Raw genomic sequence first — 24,465 nt, 5'->3', positions numbered from 1 at the left:
AAAGGTCATTCGTTTAGGATTAAGGTAAAACCTAAAAGGTCATTCCCCCGAACGCCCTTCCCCAGCAGGCCCCCTGCCCCTGCTGGCAGCCCCCTCAGCTGTGGGGTGAGGGAGTGAGGCGGGCCCCGTACCTTCTGCCTCACGGCTGGGAGGAGCTGGGGCAGGGCTGCTTGGTTTGCTGGGTTTCCTCCAGCCTTTCTTTTCTCCTCTGTGTTTATGGAGATTAGCCTTCAACCACACAGCCTGTATCAGGCGGGGCAAAATATCCTAATGCTGAAGGTGACTATTCCTGCCCGACTAGTGTTCTCTCAGGTAACCTGTTTGTTGGACAAAACGCACCTCCTTGGCTTTGTGAATCACTTCTGACACTTTGTTTGTCTTCCAAGCTTTTCTCAAATATTATTCTAGTTTTCAAGTAAAAAAAATACAGTCTTCGTGAATGTCTTTTTTGAATGAGCTTATTGCGAATAGCAATAAGAAAATGCTACCCGTCAGTTTCAGTCTCTTAATCAGTCTGTGTGAAAGCCGTATGGAATACGGTAGCGTACGGTCCGTTGAGAGATGGGTCTGTTTGCAGGAAAAAGTCTAACATTAGGCAAAGTACATACACCTGCATCTTGGTAACACCTCTCTTTCAAATGGAGTTTATGAATCAAATCCATGGCTGACAACCTTGTCATAGTGCTAAATGGGGTATTGAAGAGGCCTAATGTGGCAGAGAAAGCACTTTGGCATTAATTCAAGCTTGCCTCTTGCCATAGTAGGCTGGATAAGACAGTAGCTCAAGGCAGCTGAGAAAAACACCGCTCTTGTGACAGCTGGAAGAAGAATCCCCTGTAATAATAATACGATAATCTTCCAAACCAGAGACTGTTTTTTTGAGAGTCTTTTAATTTATTGAGAGTCTATTAATTTGACCTCAAAATAATGAGAGAGAGTACATGAGAGTAAATGAGAGAGAGAGTACTGGAGATTGTAAAGATTGTTCTTCAGGTAAGCACAAGGTCTTAATGTGCCTTGAAGGTTGTTTGCTTTTTTTTTTTTTTTTGAAACTTCAGAAGTAACAAAGATTAAGGTAAGAGAGAATCTGGCACAGACAACTTGCAGTTTTATACCATTAACTTTCCCCAGAGAAACGCAAATATGCACTTACCCAAATCCGTTACCCTTTTTCATACCTAGATATTTATTTGTGGATTAGATTTCTCTAATTCTTGCAAACACATGTATCTACAGGATATGAGGATTTCCTGTGATCCCTACCGAAGAACTCAGCCCCACCAACAATTAATGAGGCTTAGTATAATATTTTGCATGTTTATCATTTTTTTTCAAGTGTCAAGAAATTCTACAGCTTGCCATTTTTGATACTACAGTAAATACTAAATGTGATTTTTCACAAAGAATTGGCCTTTGCAGGTGTCAGGTTACCCTGCCGAGATAGTGCTGATTGATTTAAATCTTGCAAAACAAACTTCCAGTACGGTTTTGAGCTGTAGTCCTTTAATCTTTCCATCATCATTTTTTTTGTGTGGTTTTCCTTCTTGCACATTTTTGATTCACAGATACTAATTTTCAGACAAGGGTAAACACCGTTGGCATCATGTCACCAGGGCATAAAGATGAAGCATAGGAAGTCACTGAACAGTGCATACGTCTTGCTTTGCAGTATTCCCCATGCTCATTTACGATTTTAAATCGTAATGTTGATTCCCTCAACTGAAACTTGGAACCACGCACTTCTAATGCTCTTTTAAAATATTTCCTGTATTGCTATTTCATAAAATTTAGCGGTGGTCTAGCAAACCTTATTTTTCAGTTGTTAGTGTAGCACAAGTCAACAAATTATTAGTCTTGTCATTAACATGGGGAAGGAAAACTTTTCAGATGTGGTGATTATTTCTGTTTTGTAATAACCTTTGAAATAATGGAATCAATTGGTGCTGAAAGTCCAGTTTTAAATGAGTTTTGCAGGTGTGCTCTAAATAGTCATGGATGAATAGGGTTTGTGTTTAAATGGACAGTGTAAGTTTGGAATTGAATGTTCTACTCCTCTGCTTAGGTTAGACAAAGGTACTGCAAAGGTGAGGGAGTTCTTTGCAGCTTTGTGTTGCCTTGGACTTGCACTAAGCAGAGAACGTAGAACAACCTTAAAAAAAAATCCAGCCCTTTTGTTTCTCTCACTCTAAAAATACATGGAGAGGAAAGGTGAAAGGATTGGGACTGCTCTTCCTTAAAAGAACCCCTCCTGGTTGACACCTCCTCTTTTGTGTTATCCAAGCTGCATTACATAGGGAGTCTTCTGCCAAGTAATTACCTATTCAAGTTATGTTTGAGCTACAAAATAATCCATTTAACTTTGCCATAAATTCAGTAACATTCATATAGGTTATTTTTGTCTTATCCTGTTAGGTGTAAGAATTTGTCTGTATCTTTCTGGAATTCCTATTGGATGCTGCCCTCTGATGTTTGTGGAATGAACTGCTTTTGGGAAGCTGCTTTTAGGTAGGATCTATTATTAAATAGTACTTTATTATTTGGTTACAGACAGGTGCAGCTACTATAACAACATTTCTCGCTATTTAACAAGGTGACAAAGCAAAATCTTTTGATTGCTTGACATATATTTCACATGCTTGTATTGTGGTTGCCTTTAGATAGGCTTTCTCTTTTTGTTCTATTATGTTTTGAGACGTTGTACAAGAAGTGTTATTACAAAGAATATTTTTTTCAGTTATGTTGCTTCCTTAAATAAATATTTGTTAACATTGGTAAAAAGTCAATCTGAATATATTTTTAAAAGTTACTGATGATTTTTTTTGATAAATAAAACTTGTAGCACAGTAATACCCATGATGTGACTTGTAATCATGACAGGTAAGCTTAGTAAAGTCTTGGGGTTTTTGTTAAAATTCCATATTATATAGAATACGAGGAGGGTACTTCAACCCAAACCACTGAAATGACTACTGTAGAATGCATTTTAAGATACAGTATGTTAAAGCGTATACTGTGTCCTTAGTTTTATCTTTAACAAGAAGTTTAAATGCTTTGATGTGGTTGTTCACTTGCTTTAGGCTGTCAGATTAGGAAAGTAACTTGTAAAGAAATGGAGGAAGCCTTAATCTTCTTGAGGTATCTTCTCTAACCTGTATAGTTCCCCTCAGTATATAACTAAAGTTTAAAGTTATTTTTTCTTATATCTAAAATTGAAATGATCATCCATTTTGTGAAGCTTTAGCTTCACAAAACTTAAAATGTTACTGAAAATGATAATCATGGGAAAGATTTTAGATCTGTCCCCTATTCCTCTTTGTTTGTGTGCTTTCAGTGCTTTTTAAACTTATCAGTTGCCAAGAAGTTACTTGAAGGTATGGCTTAGATTGATTTTTAGGCTGTTAGTGAAGTACCCAGTTAAACTGGGACTGCTGAGTCTTTCTCCCTGCACTTAGTAGCCAGTGTGTCACCCTCCTTTGGCAGAGGGATTCATCTGAGTTTCCCTTTGGTTTATTTAACTGTCTGAATGGACTCGGTTCACATCCTTTTCCCTTAAGGTTAGCTTTTGGGAGTTTAGCATCATGAAGTTTAGTGATGTGGGGGTAAACTGAGTGCCAGTGCTTTTGCGGTGGGGGGTGTTAGGGGCTTAGTCTCTCCTTTTTGGAGAGACAGAATGAGATTGTATGCTTTGTTCATTCATGGACATCTGAGCCAGTGTAGCAGTTGTGCAGTGCTGAAAGAGGAGAGGGTGGTGTTGTCTTCTGACCCCATTGCCTGTGATGATGTCCCCAAACTCTCCACGATACAATGGAACGCGTTAAACCAGCAGAAAACTTCCCTTCCAGATTTTATGCCAGGCTCAAGGTAAGTGGTGGGATCTTGGAACCAGAACTGGACAAACACCATGCAGTTCCTTTGCACATACATTAAGCTGTAACACGTTCTGTTCTATTGAGAATGCTGCAGCTGCCCAGAGAGGCTGAGGAGTCTTCTTCCTTGTAGTTCTTCAAAAGCCGCCTGGACGTGGTCCTGGGCAGCCTGCTCTGGGTGTCCCTGCTGGAGCAGGGGTTGGAGCAGCCTCAGCTGTTCTGTGGTTCTGTGAATGTTGTGCTGGCTCTAGTGCTTATTTCCTTACTGACCTGTCTTAACTTCAGAGGGATCCACCTATCTCCCTCAGGCTTTAATTCTTTTTATGTTTAATGAGTTCAGTTAGTTTCAGAGAGGTGCAGTGAGTGCCAGAATTTGGGTTTGTGTAAGAAGAGTGGGGAAGATGGCAGAAAGGAGGAGAAAGTGCTCCCTCTTTGGACGGCAGCAAGCAATTTCAGTGTCTCAGCATTCAGCCTGTTGCATAAGCCTCATTTCCTCGCATGTGCTGGAATAACAGAATAGAGTTGCCATTTGGATTCAGCTTTGGATATGAGCTGTAATTTTGCTTTTCTCTCAAAGAAAATAGGTGTATTGTACTAAGTGCATTGATAAGTTGAATTCAGGCCGTTTGTACCATTTTATGCTTCTCAAGTGATATTGAGTCATTCTCAAGCTTGCAGGAAGATTTTGGAGGAAGAGGAATGAACTTAATTCCATGCAAGTTTATTAATCGCTGCAAATGAAATCTAGCATTCTTGTTTCCTGACATCATGTGTGTAAAGCCACTTCAAGATTGACTCTTCAAGAAGATAAACTCTTTCTGTAAAGAGGCAACACTGATTGATTTGGATATCTTTTGCAATAAAGGACTGAAACTTCTACCTTATAACCTCTACCTATTACAATTTGATCCTCAGTTCACTGAACCTTTGTGTTATACAACTAAGTATGATTGTTGTAGTGATGTGCAAAATAAAGCAGCATTTTGAAGAGACTGGGATATGAGAAAAACCTAACAGTTATGTATCTTATTGAAATCTTAGAATAGCTAACTCCACTGCCTATAGACTTGGCAACAAAATAATGGGAGTTCCAATGAGTATGTTTTTAATAGAGATGGCATAGTCTGGTCATTGAACCACACCACCACTTATCTTGAGTATTGTGTTTGGTCAGATTTAATCCATAAAAAGGGAACGGTATTTATCCAAATCATAAATCAGTTTGTGAATAGAGCTTCTGGTGTTCTATGCGTGCCCTTTCAATAAATGGACCCAAATAAGTTTGTCCAGAGTAGACCACATAGACAGAGTTTCTTTGCTAATAGTATATTCATAAATTTTATCTCAATGTAGTATGAGATGGAGTATCTCTTCTCCCTTTATCAGTCAAGTTATTCAGACATTAAAGGTTGTCCTTTATCCTCTAGATTTTTAAATCTTTCTTTTGAAAACCTTCAATTTTTTTTCTGTGTTTATAACCTGAAACTGTTGTCAGCTTTTTTTCTTCTGGACATTGGAACTGCAGGTAATGCATTTATCCATGAGAGAGAACTTGGCATAGACATTTTTGAAATGCAGATTGCTGCATCGTTTTTGTCTGAGTAACTGTATATGTTTAATGCATGAAGTGACAACAAAAATGTGGATTTGTAAGATTCAAGTTTGTACAACAGAAGTGTTGGAGACCCCTAGAGGTCTGGAAGTTCGTAGGAGAGGTGTTCTTAGCTCTACCATGAATCAGACCGAAGTGTCTAATTCAACCTCACTTGCGATCAGTGAGCTCTGAGCAGTTGATGTTTCTAATGATGGTTTATATGGATCTTGTCCCTTTAAGTTAGTCTGAGATCTATTGTCCATGCTGTACATGGGATGGATTTTTGAGCCATTCTGCATCCATGTTTTATATCAACATTGTGATTAACAACACTATTCAGACAGAACGTCTTATGTACAGAATATTTCTTGTTAGCCTTTATTTTAATAGAAGAAGGATGAGATCAGTTTTTGGTTTTTTGGTTTTTTTTTTAACATATAATGGTTAGATTTTATCCAAAATTTAAACAATGCTGATAAAGATAAAATGAGGCTTGGCTTTTGCATGACCTACCTAGATGATTCATGTCCTTTTTGGTGCACCTCTCATGGTGCCCAATGTGACCTGGCAGGTGTGGCTGCTCATCTGTGCAGTAGACTGAGTAAGAAAAAAAATCTGAGAGGTCATTACTTTGGTTATCTGGTCTGTCTGCTTTCAGTTGTTGGATGTTGTTTCTAAGTGGGTTTTAACTTGCATTGCCTAATTAAAAAGGCATTTCACGTTTCTTGAGTGCATCGAGGTCCTGGTGATATGGATAAATTAAAATGAATTGTGAAAGTCCTGAAAATATCCAGCTCGTTGGAGGATGGGACTTTCAACTTCTCTAGTAGATTTTTAAATGGCTAATTGTAACTTCATACGTAATCTACTAATTGAGTTTGTAATTGAGTAGATGACATTTAGACATCATATGCAGCGGTATCATTAGCGTACTTACACAAAATAAGCTTTGATTAGGGCTTATTTTTAATTCAGTGCTGTGGTAGAAAGTTAAGCTCAGTAAAAACTAGAGTTTTTATCACTTTCAAATCCAGATAATTTCTGTGGTTTCGTTGATCATACTTTCTGTAAATGTGGGAATGATTTCACAGTTGCATTTTGATCAGTGCAGGCTTTGCTGCCTTTTCACTCTGCCTATTTATTTTTCTTTTTCTGGTGAGTAAAGGCTGCTGGGTCACGCTCTTTAATGCTCAATTGATTTAGATCAAGCACAAAGCATTACAAGAAAAGAGGATGTGATAAGTAAGCCATCCATATTGTATTTACATATCTACCATTTGTTCTTTTGAGATGTGCTGTGGTGCCAGATTTGAAATAATACAGGTTGGTTATATGAAAATTTGTCCTGCATGTTCTATCCAATTTGATTTGTATTTTACATGCCAATTACCAGAAGATTTGTATGGGGAAAATATTTGCAGTGATAATGTGGCTAGCTTTTTATACCAAAAGAGAAAACCCGTTTGCAGTAGGATTTTTTTTTTTTGTATGAGTAAAGCAACTTTCAACACAGCTGTGAACCTGGCAATCTAATCCTTGATTGAACAACCAAATGGGAAGTTAGGTTAGTGATGTTGAGGAAGGACTGAGACTTAATTAAGCCACCTTGCTTAGGGAGCCACATATAGCAGGCATGATGTGTGTGGTACAGAGCATATGGGAAAACGATCAAAGAAACACTCTCCCAGAAAAAACATAGGGAAAACTTGTTTGGAGGTAGAATAACTCTTGTTATTTTGCATTCTACACATTCTACAAGAACATTCTACGTGAATGTTCACCTGTAACCTACAAAACAATTCTTATAGTCTAGTGTTAGCATCGTGTAATGCAGTGGCGCTTGTACATGAAAACTAGTTGTGCAAGTTGACTGCCCTTTTCTCAGAAAATTACAAATATTTTTAATTGTCCTCTTTGATGAGTCAAAATCTGAAAGGACAACAGCTACTCAGTTGATTTAATGCTTCAGCTATTCATATCAATCTGTATTCTCAGTAGCTGGATGCTAACCTTTCCTTCCTTGGCTTCCCCAGCCACGTTAAAGGAGTCAGGGAAGACAGCCTGACAGCCAGCGAAGTTGTTCTGGGAGCTTCCTGATAACCTCTAGGCATGTTCTTAGTAGCAGATCAGTGGATGGTAAAAGGAATTCTTATGCACCAGTGTTTTTTTTTTTTTTAAACACAAATTAAGGTTCCTTAATGACTTTTTGTAATCCAGTGCCACTATATTTGTATGTGCCAAAAAAAAAAAAAAGTTGTGGTGAAAAATAAGATTAATTAAAAAAAAAGATACACCTTTTTTCCCAAGAAGTTCAGCTGAGGTGCACTGAGGGTTTGAGAAGAGCAAACTATTACTTTGTAATTTTAATTGACCTAGAAACGCTCATTTAATATACAGTCTGTCATGTTATACCTCTTTTAAATAAAAGGCAACATCTTGACGGACGGGCTCTGGAAAACCTTGTTGTAGCAGATTCATTGAGCATAACCAGCTACATTCCTCCTAGGTTGCTAATGCCACAGCAGAATTCATCAGGACAGAATGCAGGTCTGCACTTCAACACAGGTACGTCAGGGCATGCCTTGCACCATAGTTTTTGCTGCTCCTGAGCACCATGTTTCAAAGTACGTGGTTTTGCTCTCATAGTGTTTAAGTGGGTTGGTTTTTCTTCATATTTTCTAAACTCATTCAAGTATGTGTGGTGCTCTCAGGTGATTTATTTCCTTTTATTTTTACTGACACTGACATGTAATTAGAAATTTTTTTCTGAGGATACTCTTATTTGTCCCTAAACACCCAAATCTTGTCATTGCTTTCTGCACAGTATCGTCTGTTGGACTACGGGTGCATTCTTTGCTCTTCCATTTCAATTACCAGAGCTCCACACACACACGAGCTAGGACTCCCACATCAATTTTGGGAGACTTTTTTCTTTACAAGCTAGAATTCTCAAATTTTTCTTGTTAGTCTATCAGAAAGCCTTACTGAAATACGCTCTGTTGTTTTCTCCAGCTTCTGCACTAAGTTTTCTCACACCAAAACATCCGGCTATTGGTAATTAGCAATATGCGTATGAAGATCCGCATTTGTATTTTTGTTTCACATGGTGCCTCTGAACATTTTGTTAAAAGTAAAAAAAAAAAAAAAAAAATCTGAAACCATTTTTTTTGGAAGTGTCAAACACTTTCAGAACCTTTTTTTTTTTTTTGAAGTTCAGTAAGAAGTTCTGCTCTGAGGTTTCCCATCTCTGAAAACTTGCACAGGTTCAGAGAAGTTACAGTTCTTCTAAAGTAAATTTATTTTGCTCGTGGGCAGCTCAGCTACTGCACTGCTGCAAAATCTGTACTGCCTGAGGAAGCTGGTGTCATTAGACAACACGCAACCCACAGTGATGAGAAGTTGCTGTCTAAATGAACAAGGTTTTGCTTTTGCTGTCTTCTGGTGAGGTAACTACCTAACTGACTGCAGCAGAGAGCGATGGAGTGAAGAAGGGGAAGAGGGTTACGGAGGCTGGAAAAGTCAGGAAGGAGAAGTAGAGAAGGGAGCAAGTGAAGGCAGAAGATTTTGAAAGGAATTAGGGGGAAGACTAAAGTCATGTAGACGTAATATTGAAGAAGGGAATGAGGCGAGTCGTGGCACTGATAACTGGCTCTGCTGGTGGGTTATATTAATGATGAAGGTGAGACTGAAGGGCTCGGGCTGATAAATGCTTCTGGGCAACATAAAGTTTATGCGACTGCTAATGGCAGGAGGAGGGGCAAAAAGTGGCTAAAGGTGCAGGCAGTGGAGGATTAGAAATGAGGTGTAAGGAGTTAGTGTCCCGGGGTGAAGGTGGAACAGTGATTGTCCTCTGGGAGCGGAAAGGGGTGTTTGTGGAGGCTGAGGAGCAGCCTGAGGCCAGATTGCTTAAAAAAAAAAAAAAAATAAAGAGGATGTGACTGCCAATGGCCCATGCGCAGGGAAGTCGAATGCAGCTTCTAATCGCTAGAGGATGTCTCTTCACGGAGTCTGGAGTGAGAGCCACAGCTCTGGAGTTTTGTAACTCCTGCTGTAGTGTGTGTGACACCTACTATGTCTCATCCCCTTCTTAGCTGATGATCTCCACGGAGCATGATGGCCCGCTCTTTGAAATGGCTTCTTGCTCCATCTGCTTCGGGGATAAAGCTTTGCATTGGGCCCTTACAGATCTCAGTCCAGCTGTTCCCCATATTGTGCAAATGGAAATTCATTTTTTTTTTTAGCTTTTTCTAGTTTTTCGCCTTTTCAAAAAAATACTTTCAAGCAGAGATTTGAGAAAATTGAACTCATGGAGTCGTACACACAAAACAGATTAGATGTGGGCAAAGTGAGTGTGAAAGCATTATAACAAGTTTTTTCTTGTGTGGCTTGAAATGTTCTTTTATTTGCAGATGTCACTAGATGTAGAAATAATATTCTTTGAGTCTCCATGTGTTTTAGAGCTGCTTTGGCATAATGTTCATCATACCTTATTGATAGAAAGCCATGTGTTACAAGTGGTTCAGGAACTTGGCTTTCAGCTCTGCAGTGTGTGTAGTTGGTGCCATTATTTATCACACGACCTTGCAATATCAATGCAGGCTCTCATGACTGCAGGGCTTAATTATTGTAATTCCCTTTTCGGTGGATTAGTGATGAGGCTAATCTGGTGCTTGCAGCTTGTTCAGGCTGCAGCAGTGCATTTATTTGTGGATTTCAGCTACTCATCACATTCAGCTTGCTTTGCTTCAGCTGCTTGCTACATGGTGTAAGGTTTAGATTAGCTTTAGGTATACAGGTCTGAATGGGCATGCCTCTGTGACATTTAAAAGTTATATTTTATACATTTTTTCTGTTAAATTGAACTATTTTTTTGAGGTTTTGCTGCAGGACTTCTTCAGTCTGTGGATTAAATCTTCTGAATATAGATGTCTGCATTTATGTATCTGTGTCAAGTAGGTCTTAAACTGTTGTTAAAACTGAAAGAGCATAGAGCGTGACCCAGGTAACTAGCCAGTAAGTGGCTAAGAAGTAAAGGTCTGGTGTTAAAAGCAAAGTGCTAGGCTATCCCAGACATCTGCGTAAGTCTAATAGAACATGGTCTTTGAGATACCCTGTCCTTTTGGACTGGCCCCTGGAGGTCAGGTGGGATATTCTAGAGCATATTAAATGGCACTATACCTATGTTAAACAATTGAATCAAGGCCTAGCTATTTATTTTGAAGTAAAATGAATTGCTGTCTAGGGTTCATTGCCTGCTCACCAGATCTCCATTAGCTTTTATGAGAGATTGGACACAATTTTATATGCCAGCGTCATTTAGATACCCAGTTTTGGATCTGAATCCTACCAGTGAGGTCTTTCATCCATGTGATGTTTAGTAACACCTCAAACCTTAAGATTGACTGTATGCTCTAATTGAGGTTTTGTTAATCTTACATCCCCGAGTTGTTGGATTTCTTTTAGTTTTAGGGCCTTTGAACTATTTCAGCTCAGTAACTCAACTGTTATTTATGGTACCAAACTTCAGCAGTTTTACAACAATATCATTGCTTGTATTTTGCTTCAAAGAACTCAAAATAATGTGTGTTGATCTTCCATGCCTTTAAAAAAAAGAAAATATGCATTATATCTTTTGTTGATATAAAATATAACATGTATGCATTTAAATATATTTTAGTTGTGTAAATTAGGTAGAGATTGTGCTAAAAATCAGATCTCTTAATTTGTATTTTGGAGTGCATCTATGGCAAATTTCTACGAATGGGTGGTATGTTTGCCAAGCATTTCTCTACTGTTACTAGTTTGGGAATGTCTTTTCTAACTTTGAAGAATTCTGTGTTTTCAGAACTTGGAAAGCTGTAATTTAAATCTCCAGATGCTCTTAGTTCTATTAGGCCATCTCCTCCCTTAGTTGCATGTGAATAGCTCAAGTGTAGAATATTGTTTTAAAGGTTGGCTTTGAGCTGACGTGTATAAAACATTTGAAAGCTTTTCATAATAGTTAAGTATATGAAATAAATAAAAAACACAAAAGAACAGTTTTAGCTTTAATATGCCCACAGTGTTTACTAGCAAGCAAACACTAGTATTTACCTGATGATAATTTTAGCCTGTTGTGTTAAAATAATAGCTTTAAAACATACCTTGTATAATATGTAGCAGGCGCTTTTCACTGTAACTGTTGGCCAAGGGAGAAACGACTCCCCAGCTCTCGCACCTTGCAGTGGTTTGGCCCAAAGATGTGGGCGATGCAGATGATCAGGGTACCTGTGGAATTTGTTGGCACCACTGGGAGCACCAGGACATCCTGCACAGCCATTTGAGCTGTTAGCTTCACCACTTTCCAAACCAAGTTGTGTGCCTGCAGGATGAAAGGAGAGGAGAAATCTTTTTGCATTTTGCAAGTGCTTTGGAGAAACTCTGAAACATGGTTATGATGTAAGGATTTACTGGAGCAGAAGATGGACAAAATATACCTAGATCATGCAAAAACATTATTGAACGCAACTTTTTAAAAGCAGTGATATTTCACTTTTGTTAGAATTAAACTCTTATTTATATATATATATATATAAATATAACACACATCGTGTTTACATATCTGTGATATGTCCAGGGAAAAGGGAGAAAATGAGCTAGTAACTCATGCACGGACTTAAAGTGCTGTCAGCCTTTCACATTTTAATGTAACCTCACACAGCCTTTATTTTAATGTAGTGATTTTGATGGAATTCTTTGCTGGTAATAAATAGTAAGATTGCTAAGAAAATAAATATGCTTTTTGTTTTCATTTGTTTTCTTGTGTGTCTAGTTTCTGTATAGGTCTTCCATCTCTTGTTTCTTCCTCGTGGGGTGGGATGGCGGGAGTGGATATGAGAGTAGTTCAGATTAAACTTAAATCTATGTATGGGGTATAATGCAATTGTTTAGTATGTTCTGTTTAAGTTATCCATTGCTCACTTAATAAGATACAGACTATTTTGTTAAATTACATTCTGCAGAAAATGGTAGAGCTTTTTCTTAAGCCTGTACTAGGAATAATGTCAAATGAAAAACTTATTTTTGTATCAGATATGATTATATGAAAGCACATCCTTCTGAGAAAATGCATCTAGCAGTGGTTGCCTGTGGTGAGAGACTGGAGGAGACCGTTACTATGTTGAGATCAGCCATTATCTTCAGCATCAAACCTCTCCAGTTTCATATTTTTGCTGAGGACCAATTGCATGAGAGTTTCAAAGATATAGTAAGTACCCATGACATTTATTTAATCAGTTTTTAGTACAATTGGAGTAATGCCTAACGGTTTCTCTACTACTTGGGTAGTAGTTGTTGAACATAGTGGCAGAAATACAGGGTTCTAAGAAAACATTGAGGTCCTTCACAATGTTCAATGGGTATTTTTTTTTTCCTTCTGAATCAGCCTTACATTGTTTGAACAAAAGGAAACCTTGGTTTGTGAAGATGTTAGATGTGGTTGTCTAATCTTAGCGACTTCCAGTTTATTAATATAATGTTGACGGGAGTGACAGCATTAGAAGCTGACTGGTATATAGCTGTGGAAGATTTTCCTATTTTAGTGCTTAAAATGTCATACTTTGAGTAATTACGGCAAAATTGGGTAAGGCTATTTTGAATTGAGAAAGACTTCATTGATGTTTCTCCTGTGGAAACTAATGGGGAAAAAATGTTTGATGTATTTACTTTTTGTAAATAATAATTACTTTACTTCCACTTGTGTATGTGCTCTGATACGACGTGTTTTATTCATACTGTCCTGCAGATGCCACTTTTTATTCAAGTATTTTAAGTAGTTGATGGATTTTTGTAGTTCAGGGAGCATTTCTGCTTTGGAAGAGAGGTGTTGCAGTGGTATTCAATTATTAATTTAAATGGGAAGTGATTTCTTTTTCATAATAAAATTGAATGCAAGTAATTTTTTCTGTGATCTTTTCATCTAGCTTGATGACTTACCATATGAAGGAAAAATTAATTACACATTATATCCAATAACATTTCCAACTGAGAGTGCGACAGAATGGAAGAAATTGTTTAAACCATGTGCTTCACAAAGGCTGTTCTTGCCAGTAAGTTTCTTCTGTTATTGGACAGCACAGAAGTCTGTGTATCAAGCTATCTTTGTTAATCTAATTTCTGCTTAGTTTTAAATAAAGGACTACTACTCATAAAAGTCACTCTTGTGACCTTCTTAAGAAAAAAAATCCTCTGGAATTACCATTTTTTCTGTGGCACTTTGGAATAAAATTCCTTTTCTCACTTCCTGCATTATGGCACTATATACTTAGCGCTGTAGGTTATGTCATCCTCTTAGAGGTATGAAGGATTTATCACGTCTCTTCATTTATTTGGAAAGTTTCTTGCTTTCCAAGGTCTGAGAAATGTCAGGAGAATAAATCAAGAAATAGCCTGTTGTTACCAGAGTGTTTTGTATAGCCTTTTCTTTGCTAATCTAAGATTCTTCAGAAATCATACTTCAGGCTAGATGAATTGTAGCAGTGGCAGCTATCTCCCAAATACTGTCACTTCTTGGGGATCCTTACATTTCTCCCATTGTTTGAATAGATGTATAGCAAAGCAAGAGAAAGACGCAGGAAGGTAGGAGCTTTTTTTATTCCAATGTTTCACCTGGCCCACAAGCTACTCCTGAGAACCCCAGGATATAAAATACAGACTTTGCTTTACTTTCCTGTGTAAAACCTGTTTCACCCTAAAAAACTTCTTCAAAATGGGACAAAGGGAAATAATATCAAATTCCTGACTGTGAGCCATCAGTCTAGCATGAACGAATTTGCATGTGACCAAAATGTATTAAAATGTGTAAACTGCAGTAACTTCTGTTTTATGAAGAGAAGTTCAATAAAACTGTTTTTTTTTCTCACAGTTAATCCTCAAAAACGTGGATTCATTACTGTATGTTGATACTGACATCCTGTTCTTGAGACCTGTTGATGATATTTGGTCTTTTCTGAGAAAGTTCAACTCCACCCAGATTGCTGCAATGGCACCAGAACACGAAGAACCTCGTATCGGGTGGTACAATCGCTTTGCTCGGCATCCCTATTATGGAGTAACTGGAATAAATTCTGGAGTCATGTTAATGAATATGACACGTATCAGAAGAAAGTATTTCAAGGTATGTATGTTGTCTTTGTTGCAATTTTTGTTCTTCTACAACTTTTAATTCCAATCCTGTTTGAAATCCACCTGGGACAGTATTTTTCAAAACATTTTTCTTGTAACTGGAAAGATGATCTAAAAATAAGCTGTGTCTAAAATGGTATCTAACTTCTATTTTTTTTTAAATGTCATTCACTGCAAGGCTTGAAATTCTTGCATTGTAAGTCCGTTTGTTTTATTTTTCTTTAGTTCTGCAATATCATGTGACTGGATACAGTCTGTTGCTATAAATTACATTTCTCAGTAGACAGTCTACTATTCTTTTGTCACTGCAGAGATCCTCAGAAAACAGTTTATGTATACAGTAAACTAACTTTAAAAATGTGTGTATGAAGTAATATGACCAGGAGGTGGTGCTAAAGCATTTAGTAACTTATTTTAACTGTACTATTTGTAAATTTTGATCTTTGAAATTGTAACCAGGTGATGATCAACTTAAGTACCTTTTGGTTTACTTTGCAGTCTTAATTTCTATAGAGAAATAACTTCATTTAAGTCCTAACGCAGCATGTGGAGCAACAGAAGTGGTTGTTGCTTCACAGATTTTTCCGATATGCTTCAAATACAAATACAGAAGCAGTATTGTGTGATTATGCTAGGGGAAAAAGTACTTCTCTCTGTTCTACTTTATTTTTATTAAATCTGCATTGAAATAAGGCGTTTGGTTAGGAAAAATAAGCCTACAGCCAAAAACTATGGGAAGGTACAGCCTTAAGAGTGGCAATATAAATTTGCAGTACCTGTTACCTTTTTCACCCATTTCCAATTTAAGAAGTGTTTGGCTTCCATCTTAACATGCTTGCAATGCCTTGTTATGGAAATACAGGGAACTTGAGAAAAATAAGGAATAGACTGCCTCGGCTGTAGTTAAAGTATAAAGTTACTGTAGCTGTAACTTTCCCAGCTCTAACTGTAACTGCAGATACCTGTCTTGCTTGATACAGAAGTAAAAAAATAAAAAATAAAAAGATGTCTACCAGGTCTACTTGGCTATGGTGCCTAATGGTTCCTGGTCCTAATATCTTTATCTTTTCTGTGTTTTATGAAACTGCATGCAGGTATATGCTATAAATAGAGGCACTGCATACATACTCATGTGTACACATACTTGTACAAGCACATGTGAATATAGTGTGATCATTGCACAGTGCATAGCTGGAGATAAGACTAAAACTGGATAAAGAAGCTTCAGGTGTTTTGTGCCTGCCTGGTGTCATCTTTGCAATGCAGCAGTTAGGAGATAGGATGTAGAATATGCAAGAATATTTAGGAGATGGAAGAGGTAATGTCATGTGACTTTTTATATTTGTATGCATATAGTGGATTTATATACGTTTGGTGGATGTAATCTTTCTGGATTTCAGTCAGGGCTTTGATATTGTCCCTCGCAGCATCCTTCTGGACAAACTGACGAACTGTGAGATGAACAGGTTCATGCTACACGGGGTGATAACTCCAGATAGTGTGTACAAAGGAGAGGTTTGTGGATATGTTTAGACAAAAACAGAGAGTCAATAAGACCTAAGTCATTATATACAATTTTTGTGACCACTCAGTATTGCTTAAGGCTGTAGTTCTGAGAAATGTGGTAAGCCAGTGCAGAAGCTAATTCCTTCTTGAAGGAAGGTTACCATCTCTTTTCAGCAGCTTTTCACTGCTTTTCTTGCTTGCTTTGTCCTTGCCTCTGTTGTTTGTTGGACCCTTCCATGATCCAACTAAATTTGGTAACAGGTGAGAAAAGAAATCCTTCTGCTGGTTTAGTTAAGTAAATCAGTGCTGTCACCAAAAAAAAATAATAAAAAAATTAAATAATAAAATAACCAAGTGTTAGGCACTACAGTGCTAACACAAGAACAGGATGGAGTCATGTAACCATAAGGAAGAGAACTCGCTCTCATATAGCATTAATGAAATTATAAATTGGTCAATGGTTTGTGGAACTACACTTACAGTTTCTTTAGATATTACTTTACGATTGAGTATGTTTCCTCAACTTTATATCCTCCTACAAGTATTAAGAGGAAGATGACCATACGTTGTTCCAGACAAAATGTGATAGCTCTTCTGACTTCAGGCTTAGCCAGACAGAAGTCTTTTGGGACAGAATTCAGTAATGATCAAACTAATTAAAGCAAAGTATATAATCCAAAAACACTTAAGATACTATCTTAAGATTCCACTTAAGATACCATCTTAACATTCTTATGGATATTTTGCTTGTACTTCTGATCTTACACGTTTTGTTCCACTCAAAAAAGCTGACATTTGGAGGGTTCATAGAGCTTGTCTGTATCAGATTGATGGTATCAGAGTACCACAGAATTTTATTTTTTTGGTAAACCTCTCTAACCTTGTTTCTAATTTGTTGGATATTGGAGATATGGTTTATATTCTCAAATCCTTTAAGGATAAACTTAGTTATTAATTTCATAGTTACTTGAGTAACTTTTGAAGTGTAATTCTATTATCAGTTCTGATCAAGCTGGAGCATTCTGCTTCTCACTCTGACCTCACTTTTTACAGAAGGAGGTTATGTAACTGTTCAAGTAATTTCTCCTCCTCAGTGATTCCTACACTGGTTTCATTACACATCAGGGTTAATAAATTAATATTTAATTATTTTCTATTTATGCAAAGGTTACTGAAACATTAGAATTTCCAATTCTTATATCTAATAACACTATCTGTCAAGTAGTATTGCTTCTAGACGTCTGGCGATATGATTTATTCTTACCTGCTTTTTATCTCCTTGGGATATACTCTGCATTTCATTACTATTAAAACTATACAAGCTAAATGAAAATCATATGAATTAAGGGTTTTAACAATATTAAGTAATATTATGGGTTGCTCTAAAACTATATTTTTTTGCTTCTTTATACTCTTATCATAGTTATTCTGGTAATGGAATTAAATTAGCTCACAGTTGTTGATTCTTAGCATTGAGTACAAGTTCAAACCTTAGGTCAATATTCCGTGGATGGCAAAGTCCATGTGAGGGACTAATCTCTGTGCTTCAGTCTAATTGATTTGCTTTTGAAGGGTTTCAGCCTGGTATTTGGTCTGAGTTTTCTTTTGTTTAATCACATTGCACTGAGCCTAATGACAATTCTTGCTAGAGACAAATTATCTTGTGCATTTCTTATGCCTGCTATTGTCAAATACCTGCAAGCAATCATAGTCATTTTTTAAGGGCAGAAGGGACCGCAATATCATTCTGTTTGGCTTCTTACATAATATAACCTATAGATCTTTTTTTGTATTAATTCCTGTCTGAAATCTGATAGCATTTCTATTTTAGTATACATTTCTGAAAGCCCTTCATATTTGATGGCTGAAATGATTTGAGGAAAGGCTAAAAGCTGAACTGCTAATGTTTCTCCTTTCTAGTCTGTCAGTGGAAAGCTTGTAGGGGAAGGTCTTTGGTATAATTCTAAAACTGAATGTTGTATCCCAGGTAGTCTTTTCTGTTTCGTAATGTGGTGGTTTTGTATTCAAATTCCAAACAATACTGGAGGTTTTTTTTTTTTATGACTTGATTAGAAAGAATCATGACTATAATCCTGTACTCATTCAGGATTCTTCTCCCTTTGAGACCTATTGTTACTCTATCCTCAATCTCCAAACTCAAGTAGAAAGTACAGAGTGAGCAGCCTTGTTCCTTTTTTGTTGTAGTTGAGCTTAAAGGTGGTGTAAAGATATGAAATTAGCTTTAGAATATGTAACTTTTTATACCGCAAATAATAACTTCTTGTGGTAATCTGGAGCTCAGCGTAGGCCAGCTCACTCCAAGTAGCACCTCCTGAGCTAAGCATTAGAAGAACTTTTTCTTTTCCTTTGAGCTGTGATTTTGCTTAATCAACAATTTGGGAAATTAGCAACAGCTGTTGGTTTAGAGTCATGCTGCCTTTTGCAAGAGAAAAGTTGTGCCTTTGCTGTGGAAGTTGAAGTTCAGTAACTAAAAAAAACTCAATGAAAATTCTTTCAAAACCTCTGAAGGATGTATGTGGTTTTATACCTTGCTTTATAGCTAGTCTTTTTAGCTGCGTTTGGAATTATTTAATAACTTTTATATTGATCATTTTGAAACTTTTAAAGGCAGCTTTAAAACCTGTGTATGCTATCAGTTTGTGATAAAGATGGAGAAAGCGTGAAATCTGAAGTGTGGAGATTTAAACAGTGCCCATCTACTTGGCACACATCTATTAAAATCTGGTTTTGTGTTAGATTCTACTGCTGTATAAAACAACAAAACAACAACACAAAAAAACCTTGCTGTTTCTTAGAAGTAATAGTTTAAGATGTTTTAGAGGAAGATTTTAAGACAATTTAATATGGAATAGTAGGAAATGTGTATAGTTTTGCTTATCGCAAGTTAATTAAACGAGAAATAAAGTATATTGGAAATGTCCATAACTGTGTTTTCCCTAAATGTGGTCATTTAAAAAATAAATAAATGTATAAACACGTATAAAACGTTTGAGACTTGTAGCTTTGGAAAGCAAATTACAAATTCTATTGGGCATTTCTTTCTTCATAGGTATAGTTATCTTGAATGCATAAATGTTGTTCTTTGTTTAACAGAACGACATGACAACAGTCCGGTTACAGTGGGGAGAAATTCTTATGCCTCTGCTAAAGAAGTACAAATTAAACATAACATGGGGTGATCAGGATCTACTGAACATTATGTTTTTTCACAATCCAGGTAAATCCACATTAATTTTAAGTCTAGCATAACAAAGTTGATTTTTTGTTTGACATTTAAAAAATGAGAAAAATAGTTTTAGCAGACTTTTCAGTGGAAATGGGCAAGAGACTTTTCTTTTTTTTTCCTTTTCTAAAAAACTTTTTTTTAAGTTGAGAAATAAAATTGAAGCTTGCTAGAGTTTGACTTGTTTTAAAACAGCTGTACAGAAATTCATGAAGTACTATTAACAAAAAAAAAAAATAAAAAAAAAAAAACAGAAAAATGAATGCATCTCCTGAAAAAATGTTGATACTTAATCCAGAGCTTGCTTTTTTTTTTTTTTTTTTTTTTTTCAGAAAGTCTGTATGTCTTTCCTTGCCAATGGAATTATCGGCCTGACCACTGCATTTATGGAAGCAATTGTAAGGAAGCTGAAGAAGAAGGTATATTTATTCTTCATGGAAACAGAGGTGTTTACCATGATGATAAACAACCAACATTTAGGGCTGTCTATGAAGCAATAAAAAATGTAAGTGTGTCCAGCATTTTACTTTGTACGAAGTTATTTTGTATGTATTTTATCTACAATGCTGCATGTACTTTATTGGTTTGGTTGATACCTTCCTTGCAACAAAGTAATGTTTTTCCTCTTTGAAGTATTTTTTTTAAGCATTTCACCAGTTTGTGGTTTACTGTTTGGATAGAATTCCAGTTTATTCATCTTGTGACTAACATCATCTGAAATAGTGTGGGCTATATCTAGGTTAGGATTCTAAAATGTTACCTGTAACTGTAATGTTTGAAAAACTTTTTTTCCCATTCATTTACTAAGTATGTTTAGTGAACTGTTTGTACAGGCATGTGGAGATTGCCCTAAGCTTTATTTTTCTGGAGATTTTAGAAAACAGAAAGAACCCTTTTTCCTCCCAAAGTTTTTATACGCTTGCTGCAACATTTTAACATTTAATTTGCATGGTAGAAAATACTTTTTTTTTTAATGATTTTTTTCACCTTTTCTAGAGATTTCAGTGTATTAATATGTTGCTGTTCCTTTAAATAGTAAATGCAACAACTTCTTTTCATTCTGCAAATAAGTCATCTAATAAACTATTTATCACTACATTGGTATACTCACTGAAGAGCTGTAAAATTTAGTACTGATGCACATTTTAATGTAGCAGGCTATTGTGTGCATATAACCTTCAGAAATCAATAGTATATTTTAATGGTGCTTTATCACGTGTTGTCATATGGATATAAAAATGAGAAAAAGTACTTATGGGGGTCTGAGAATACATCGCAGGGATAGTGAATGTGTTTCCATAAAAATAAGATTTCTTTGTTTCCTTTGAGCATTGTCAAAAACAGAAGAAAAAAATATTTGTTTTTATTTATAATGCCATTTGCTTTATGTATATGTCAGAGAAAGTGTATAGAACACTGCTGATCCAGTGGTAATAAGGTGAACAAAATTGTTACTTTGAAATGCTGTTTAGCTTTTCATTTTTTTATTTAAAAAATATGGCACTATAGTATTAATGACTTCTTTATTTCATGTCCGTGTTAAACATAGTATGTGTTTAACCATCATTCAATTTAATGAAACTTTCTGCTTTCAGTAGTACTACTTGCTTGTCATACTGTTGTTTCATGATAATTTGATAAGTTGTACTCCTTAAATTTTAAGTCGTTCAGGAAAGTTGCTGGTCAACAAAGAAATAACTAGAAATCATTTTAGATTTGAAATTTTTTAATTTTAAAAGGTAATTTTAGACGTCCTCCATGCTTATGGAATTCATTTGCTTATTTTAAAACAAAAGTTCGCTTGTTAGGCATGCTATTGAAATCATTTGAGAATATTTATATACCTCAGATATCATTTTTCAAATAGTTCTCAGAAGAGTTCTTTGAAGATCTTTTTTTATTGGTTATTAAATGTTTTAAAGGCCTTTTAATAAAATCGTTTAGTAGCTCTGAAAAATGACAGTGTTCTATTATTAACTTAAATGTTTTCTTATCTTTACAGTATACGTTTGGAGATGATCTAGTTCATTCCCTGTTGCGGCCCCTAGAACTGGAGTTACAGAAAACAATGCATACATACTGTGGAAGAGTATACAAAGTGTTCATAAAGCAGCTAAAGAAAAGCATAAGGGACTTGTCTGTCAGAAGATCAAAGGGAAGGTGATTCTAACTGCAAGCTCTTAAATCAAGAGACTGAATTAACATGCTGGTCAAAAGGTGCAACAGTTCTAATGTGGCTTGAATCGGCTCTTAATGTGCCCAGATAAGAGTTTACTAGCATACGTAAAAATGAAGAAAATATTCATGTAATGAAGAACAGTGACTTTTTCTGCAGAGGTGATTTTTGGCTCTTTTGAAGTTTAATCACTGCTAGTGTTTATCTTGGATCTGATGATTTGGGTGATACTGACTTCTAAGGTCAGTAGTTTTAGTCTGCTTAATTCAGTTATCTCTAATGATCAAACAAACAAGGGAGAGGTGAAGATGGCTCAATTTGGAAGTGTACCTCATTGTCTAAAATCCTGTTAAACTGTGAATGTAGCAATAACCAAGTCAGCAGCACTAACTTCACTTTAAAGGTGTGAGCACAAAGTTGTTTACAAGTGCAGAAAACACTCTGTTTTCAAAGAAATGTGATATTAATCATTGACAATCTGTGTGCCTTTATGTTCATCTCTTACATGTTGGAATCCTGTTTTGACAATCTTGTTTTGCTTATTGTAGATGTAAACTGCACACTATAAATAGGATTTTCTGAGACATGGATAGTATGTGATACTAGTTTTCTCTATCTGTAGATATTGAGACTTTTAAAAATATAACAGCATTTGTTTTAGTATTGTTGAGCCATCTATCCCAAATGATATATCCCAGTTGAGGGGGTTTATATTTTAGCAACAATTCAACATGAAGTTATTTTTCTTACAACATTTTTTAAAACTTAAATGGTTTTGCAGCTTTATAGGATGTTTTGGAAGTAGAAAAAATGGTGGAAAGCTGCCTCTGTTGTATTTTTATACTAAGAATCATTACTTGATGATTGTTACAGAGTATTTAGTACCTAAAATTGAAGAACTGTAGTAAAAGTTCTGATATTTCATCAGATTGTATATTAGATAGTTTTTTTTTTTTGAGATATATCCTGCATATTTTTTAATAACATGGCTTTAAAATAGTTTTGGGCCAGACCCTTGACTGTATGCATTAATGTCAATAAGGTGATACTGATTTACAACAGATAAGGATTAGGCTTTCTTTAGATATATTAGTGAAAAAAACATGTTCTGTTTATGTAATCAAATTCCTTTTTAGAGAGAAGCATGAAGAAAAAGGCTGACTTGTAATGTTACAGTAAAATATTTAAACATGCATGGTATGAAATGTATTTGTAAAGTATACTTGAACTGAACTTGGATGAACTGAGATGAAGTCTTCATAAAGTAAGTTTTCAGATTCCAGAAGATTCAGATTCCTGCGTGGTGAACCTTGGAGGATCCACTCACTGACTTGCACCTTCATCCCAACTACATTTGAGAAGTTTAATTTTTGTGGCTGTTTCTTTGCCAAAGGCAGACTGGCTCTGAATCTCAGATCCATGTGAGCTGAGCTGGATGAATGCTTTAGCAGTACAGAAGCACACTCCATTGTAAGCAGAGTTTGTATTCTGCTCCTAATCTCCCTGCTGGCTCAGGGTGTAAATTTGTGTGATGGTAAACAGAAAGTCTGCTGCGCATGTAGTTACTGTTTCTTTTCTTTGTTATATGTAATCTTTCGAAGTCTGAAACTCTAGAAATCCATGTGAAGGTGAATACTGTTATTGTCTGATTTTACAGCATGCAATACATTATTTTTTTACATAAATACTGATTTTATATCAATCTGTCTTCAGTTTCGTTTTTTCACTTGTACTGTGTTTGTGTTTACAAATTCTTTCCTTTGGCCTGTTTTTTTCTGCATTTTTTCAGAAACTTTCAGTTTGGAGTTGATTTTTAGTATGGTGTATGCATGTGAAGACACTGCTTAAAACCCAGTGAACTATTTTAGAAAAAAAAAAGTGTAATGTGAACATTAGCAGCAACCTTTCCAGTTAAATTTCAGTTCATGGGATTAGAGTAAAAAGGTTAATATTGGAATTTATCATAGAATAAAAAATCTTACTTGGTTCTTATTTCAAGACACATTTACTTAGCATTTTATAAATAGCAAGAAAATACTGGCATATGCCATTGACTTTGTGTACATATATAAATTTAAGCTTCTCACCCTCAACTCTTCATTCCCAAGTAACTCACACAAACAGTTTAGAAAACTTTAAAACAAAACAAACAAACAAACAAAAAACACACCAAAGTGCTGAGTAGCTTCCATAAGTACCTCTCCAGAGTATTTGTTTTTGAATATGAATATCTTTGTAATTCTATAATCACTATTAAGTTTAGAAAAATGATCTACCTTGAAACACAAATCTGATTTACAGAGAAAGCCATTGGAGACAGTAATAATGAAGACAAAAAAAAAACAAGTACTATGGTAGGAAACTAGTTATACTCTGAAGCATTTCAATGCTTGGTTTCTAAAGTTATATACATATAAATGTATAAACTTAAATTTAGTCTGTAAATCTATGTTGCTGCCTAGTTCTAGAAACTTTTTTTTTTGCAGACATGGTAAATAACTGAATAGGGCCATATGAATTATAGAATTTTAGAAATCCCATTTTTATTCTATTATAATATTTAATGCTGATAGGTTTTATTGAAAAATGTAAACATGCACATTCAGGTTAAATTAAGATAGATCTGTCTTCATAGTGTTTGATTTCTCTTTTGACTTGTTACCATTATTAAATCTATATTTAGAAGGGGTCACAGTCTCATGGTAGAAGAGTTCTGTTTGAAGATGTGTTCTCATTTATATGAAATCCTATCTATCTTTGTAGGTGGCATGAAATGCCAGCTATCCATTAATGATACCGAAACATCCTTATATATGGAACTTGTACCTATGCCTTTTAATAAGACTGTATAAGCCTTATGAAAGTCTTTCCACTTTTTCTGAATTTTGGAAAAATTACAAATAACATTGTTTTTAAT

At 35.8% G+C, this 24,465-nt stretch overlaps 1 protein-coding gene across 3 annotated transcripts in view; it reads left to right on the top strand.

Annotated features, from left to right (window-relative positions):
- Positions 1 to 23,250, top strand: part of GXYLT1 (glucoside xylosyltransferase 1) — a 29,378-nt gene extending 6,128 nt beyond the window's left edge. Inside the window, exons 2-8 of one of the 3 annotated variants that reach the window (XM_048065842.2) lie at positions 7,967 to 8,025; positions 12,532 to 12,706; positions 13,422 to 13,547; positions 14,363 to 14,614; positions 19,243 to 19,366; positions 19,705 to 19,877; positions 21,375 to 23,250. In XM_048065842.2, coding sequence (XP_047921799.2) covers positions 7,967 to 8,025; positions 12,532 to 12,706; positions 13,422 to 13,547; positions 14,363 to 14,614; positions 19,243 to 19,366; positions 19,705 to 19,877; positions 21,375 to 21,536 — 1,071 coding nt within the window. In that variant the 3' untranslated portion in view covers positions 21,537 to 23,250. Of the gene's footprint in view, positions 1 to 2,412; positions 2,506 to 7,966; positions 8,026 to 12,531; positions 12,707 to 13,421; positions 13,548 to 14,362; positions 14,615 to 19,242; positions 19,367 to 19,704; positions 19,878 to 21,374 lie in introns of all 3 variants that reach the window. The other 2 variants (XM_048065840.2, XM_048065841.2) reach the window with 2 other exon arrangements.
- The last annotated feature ends 1,215 nt before the right edge of the window (positions 23,251 to 24,465 follow it).

This window comes from Anser cygnoides, chromosome 1 (genome assembly GCF_040182565.1).
Source record: "Anser cygnoides isolate HZ-2024a breed goose chromosome 1, Taihu_goose_T2T_genome, whole genome shotgun sequence".
In the NCBI taxonomy this organism is placed as follows: domain Eukaryota; kingdom Metazoa; phylum Chordata; class Aves; order Anseriformes; family Anatidae; genus Anser; species Anser cygnoides.
This window is presented reverse-complemented; position numbering and strand designations above follow the sequence as displayed.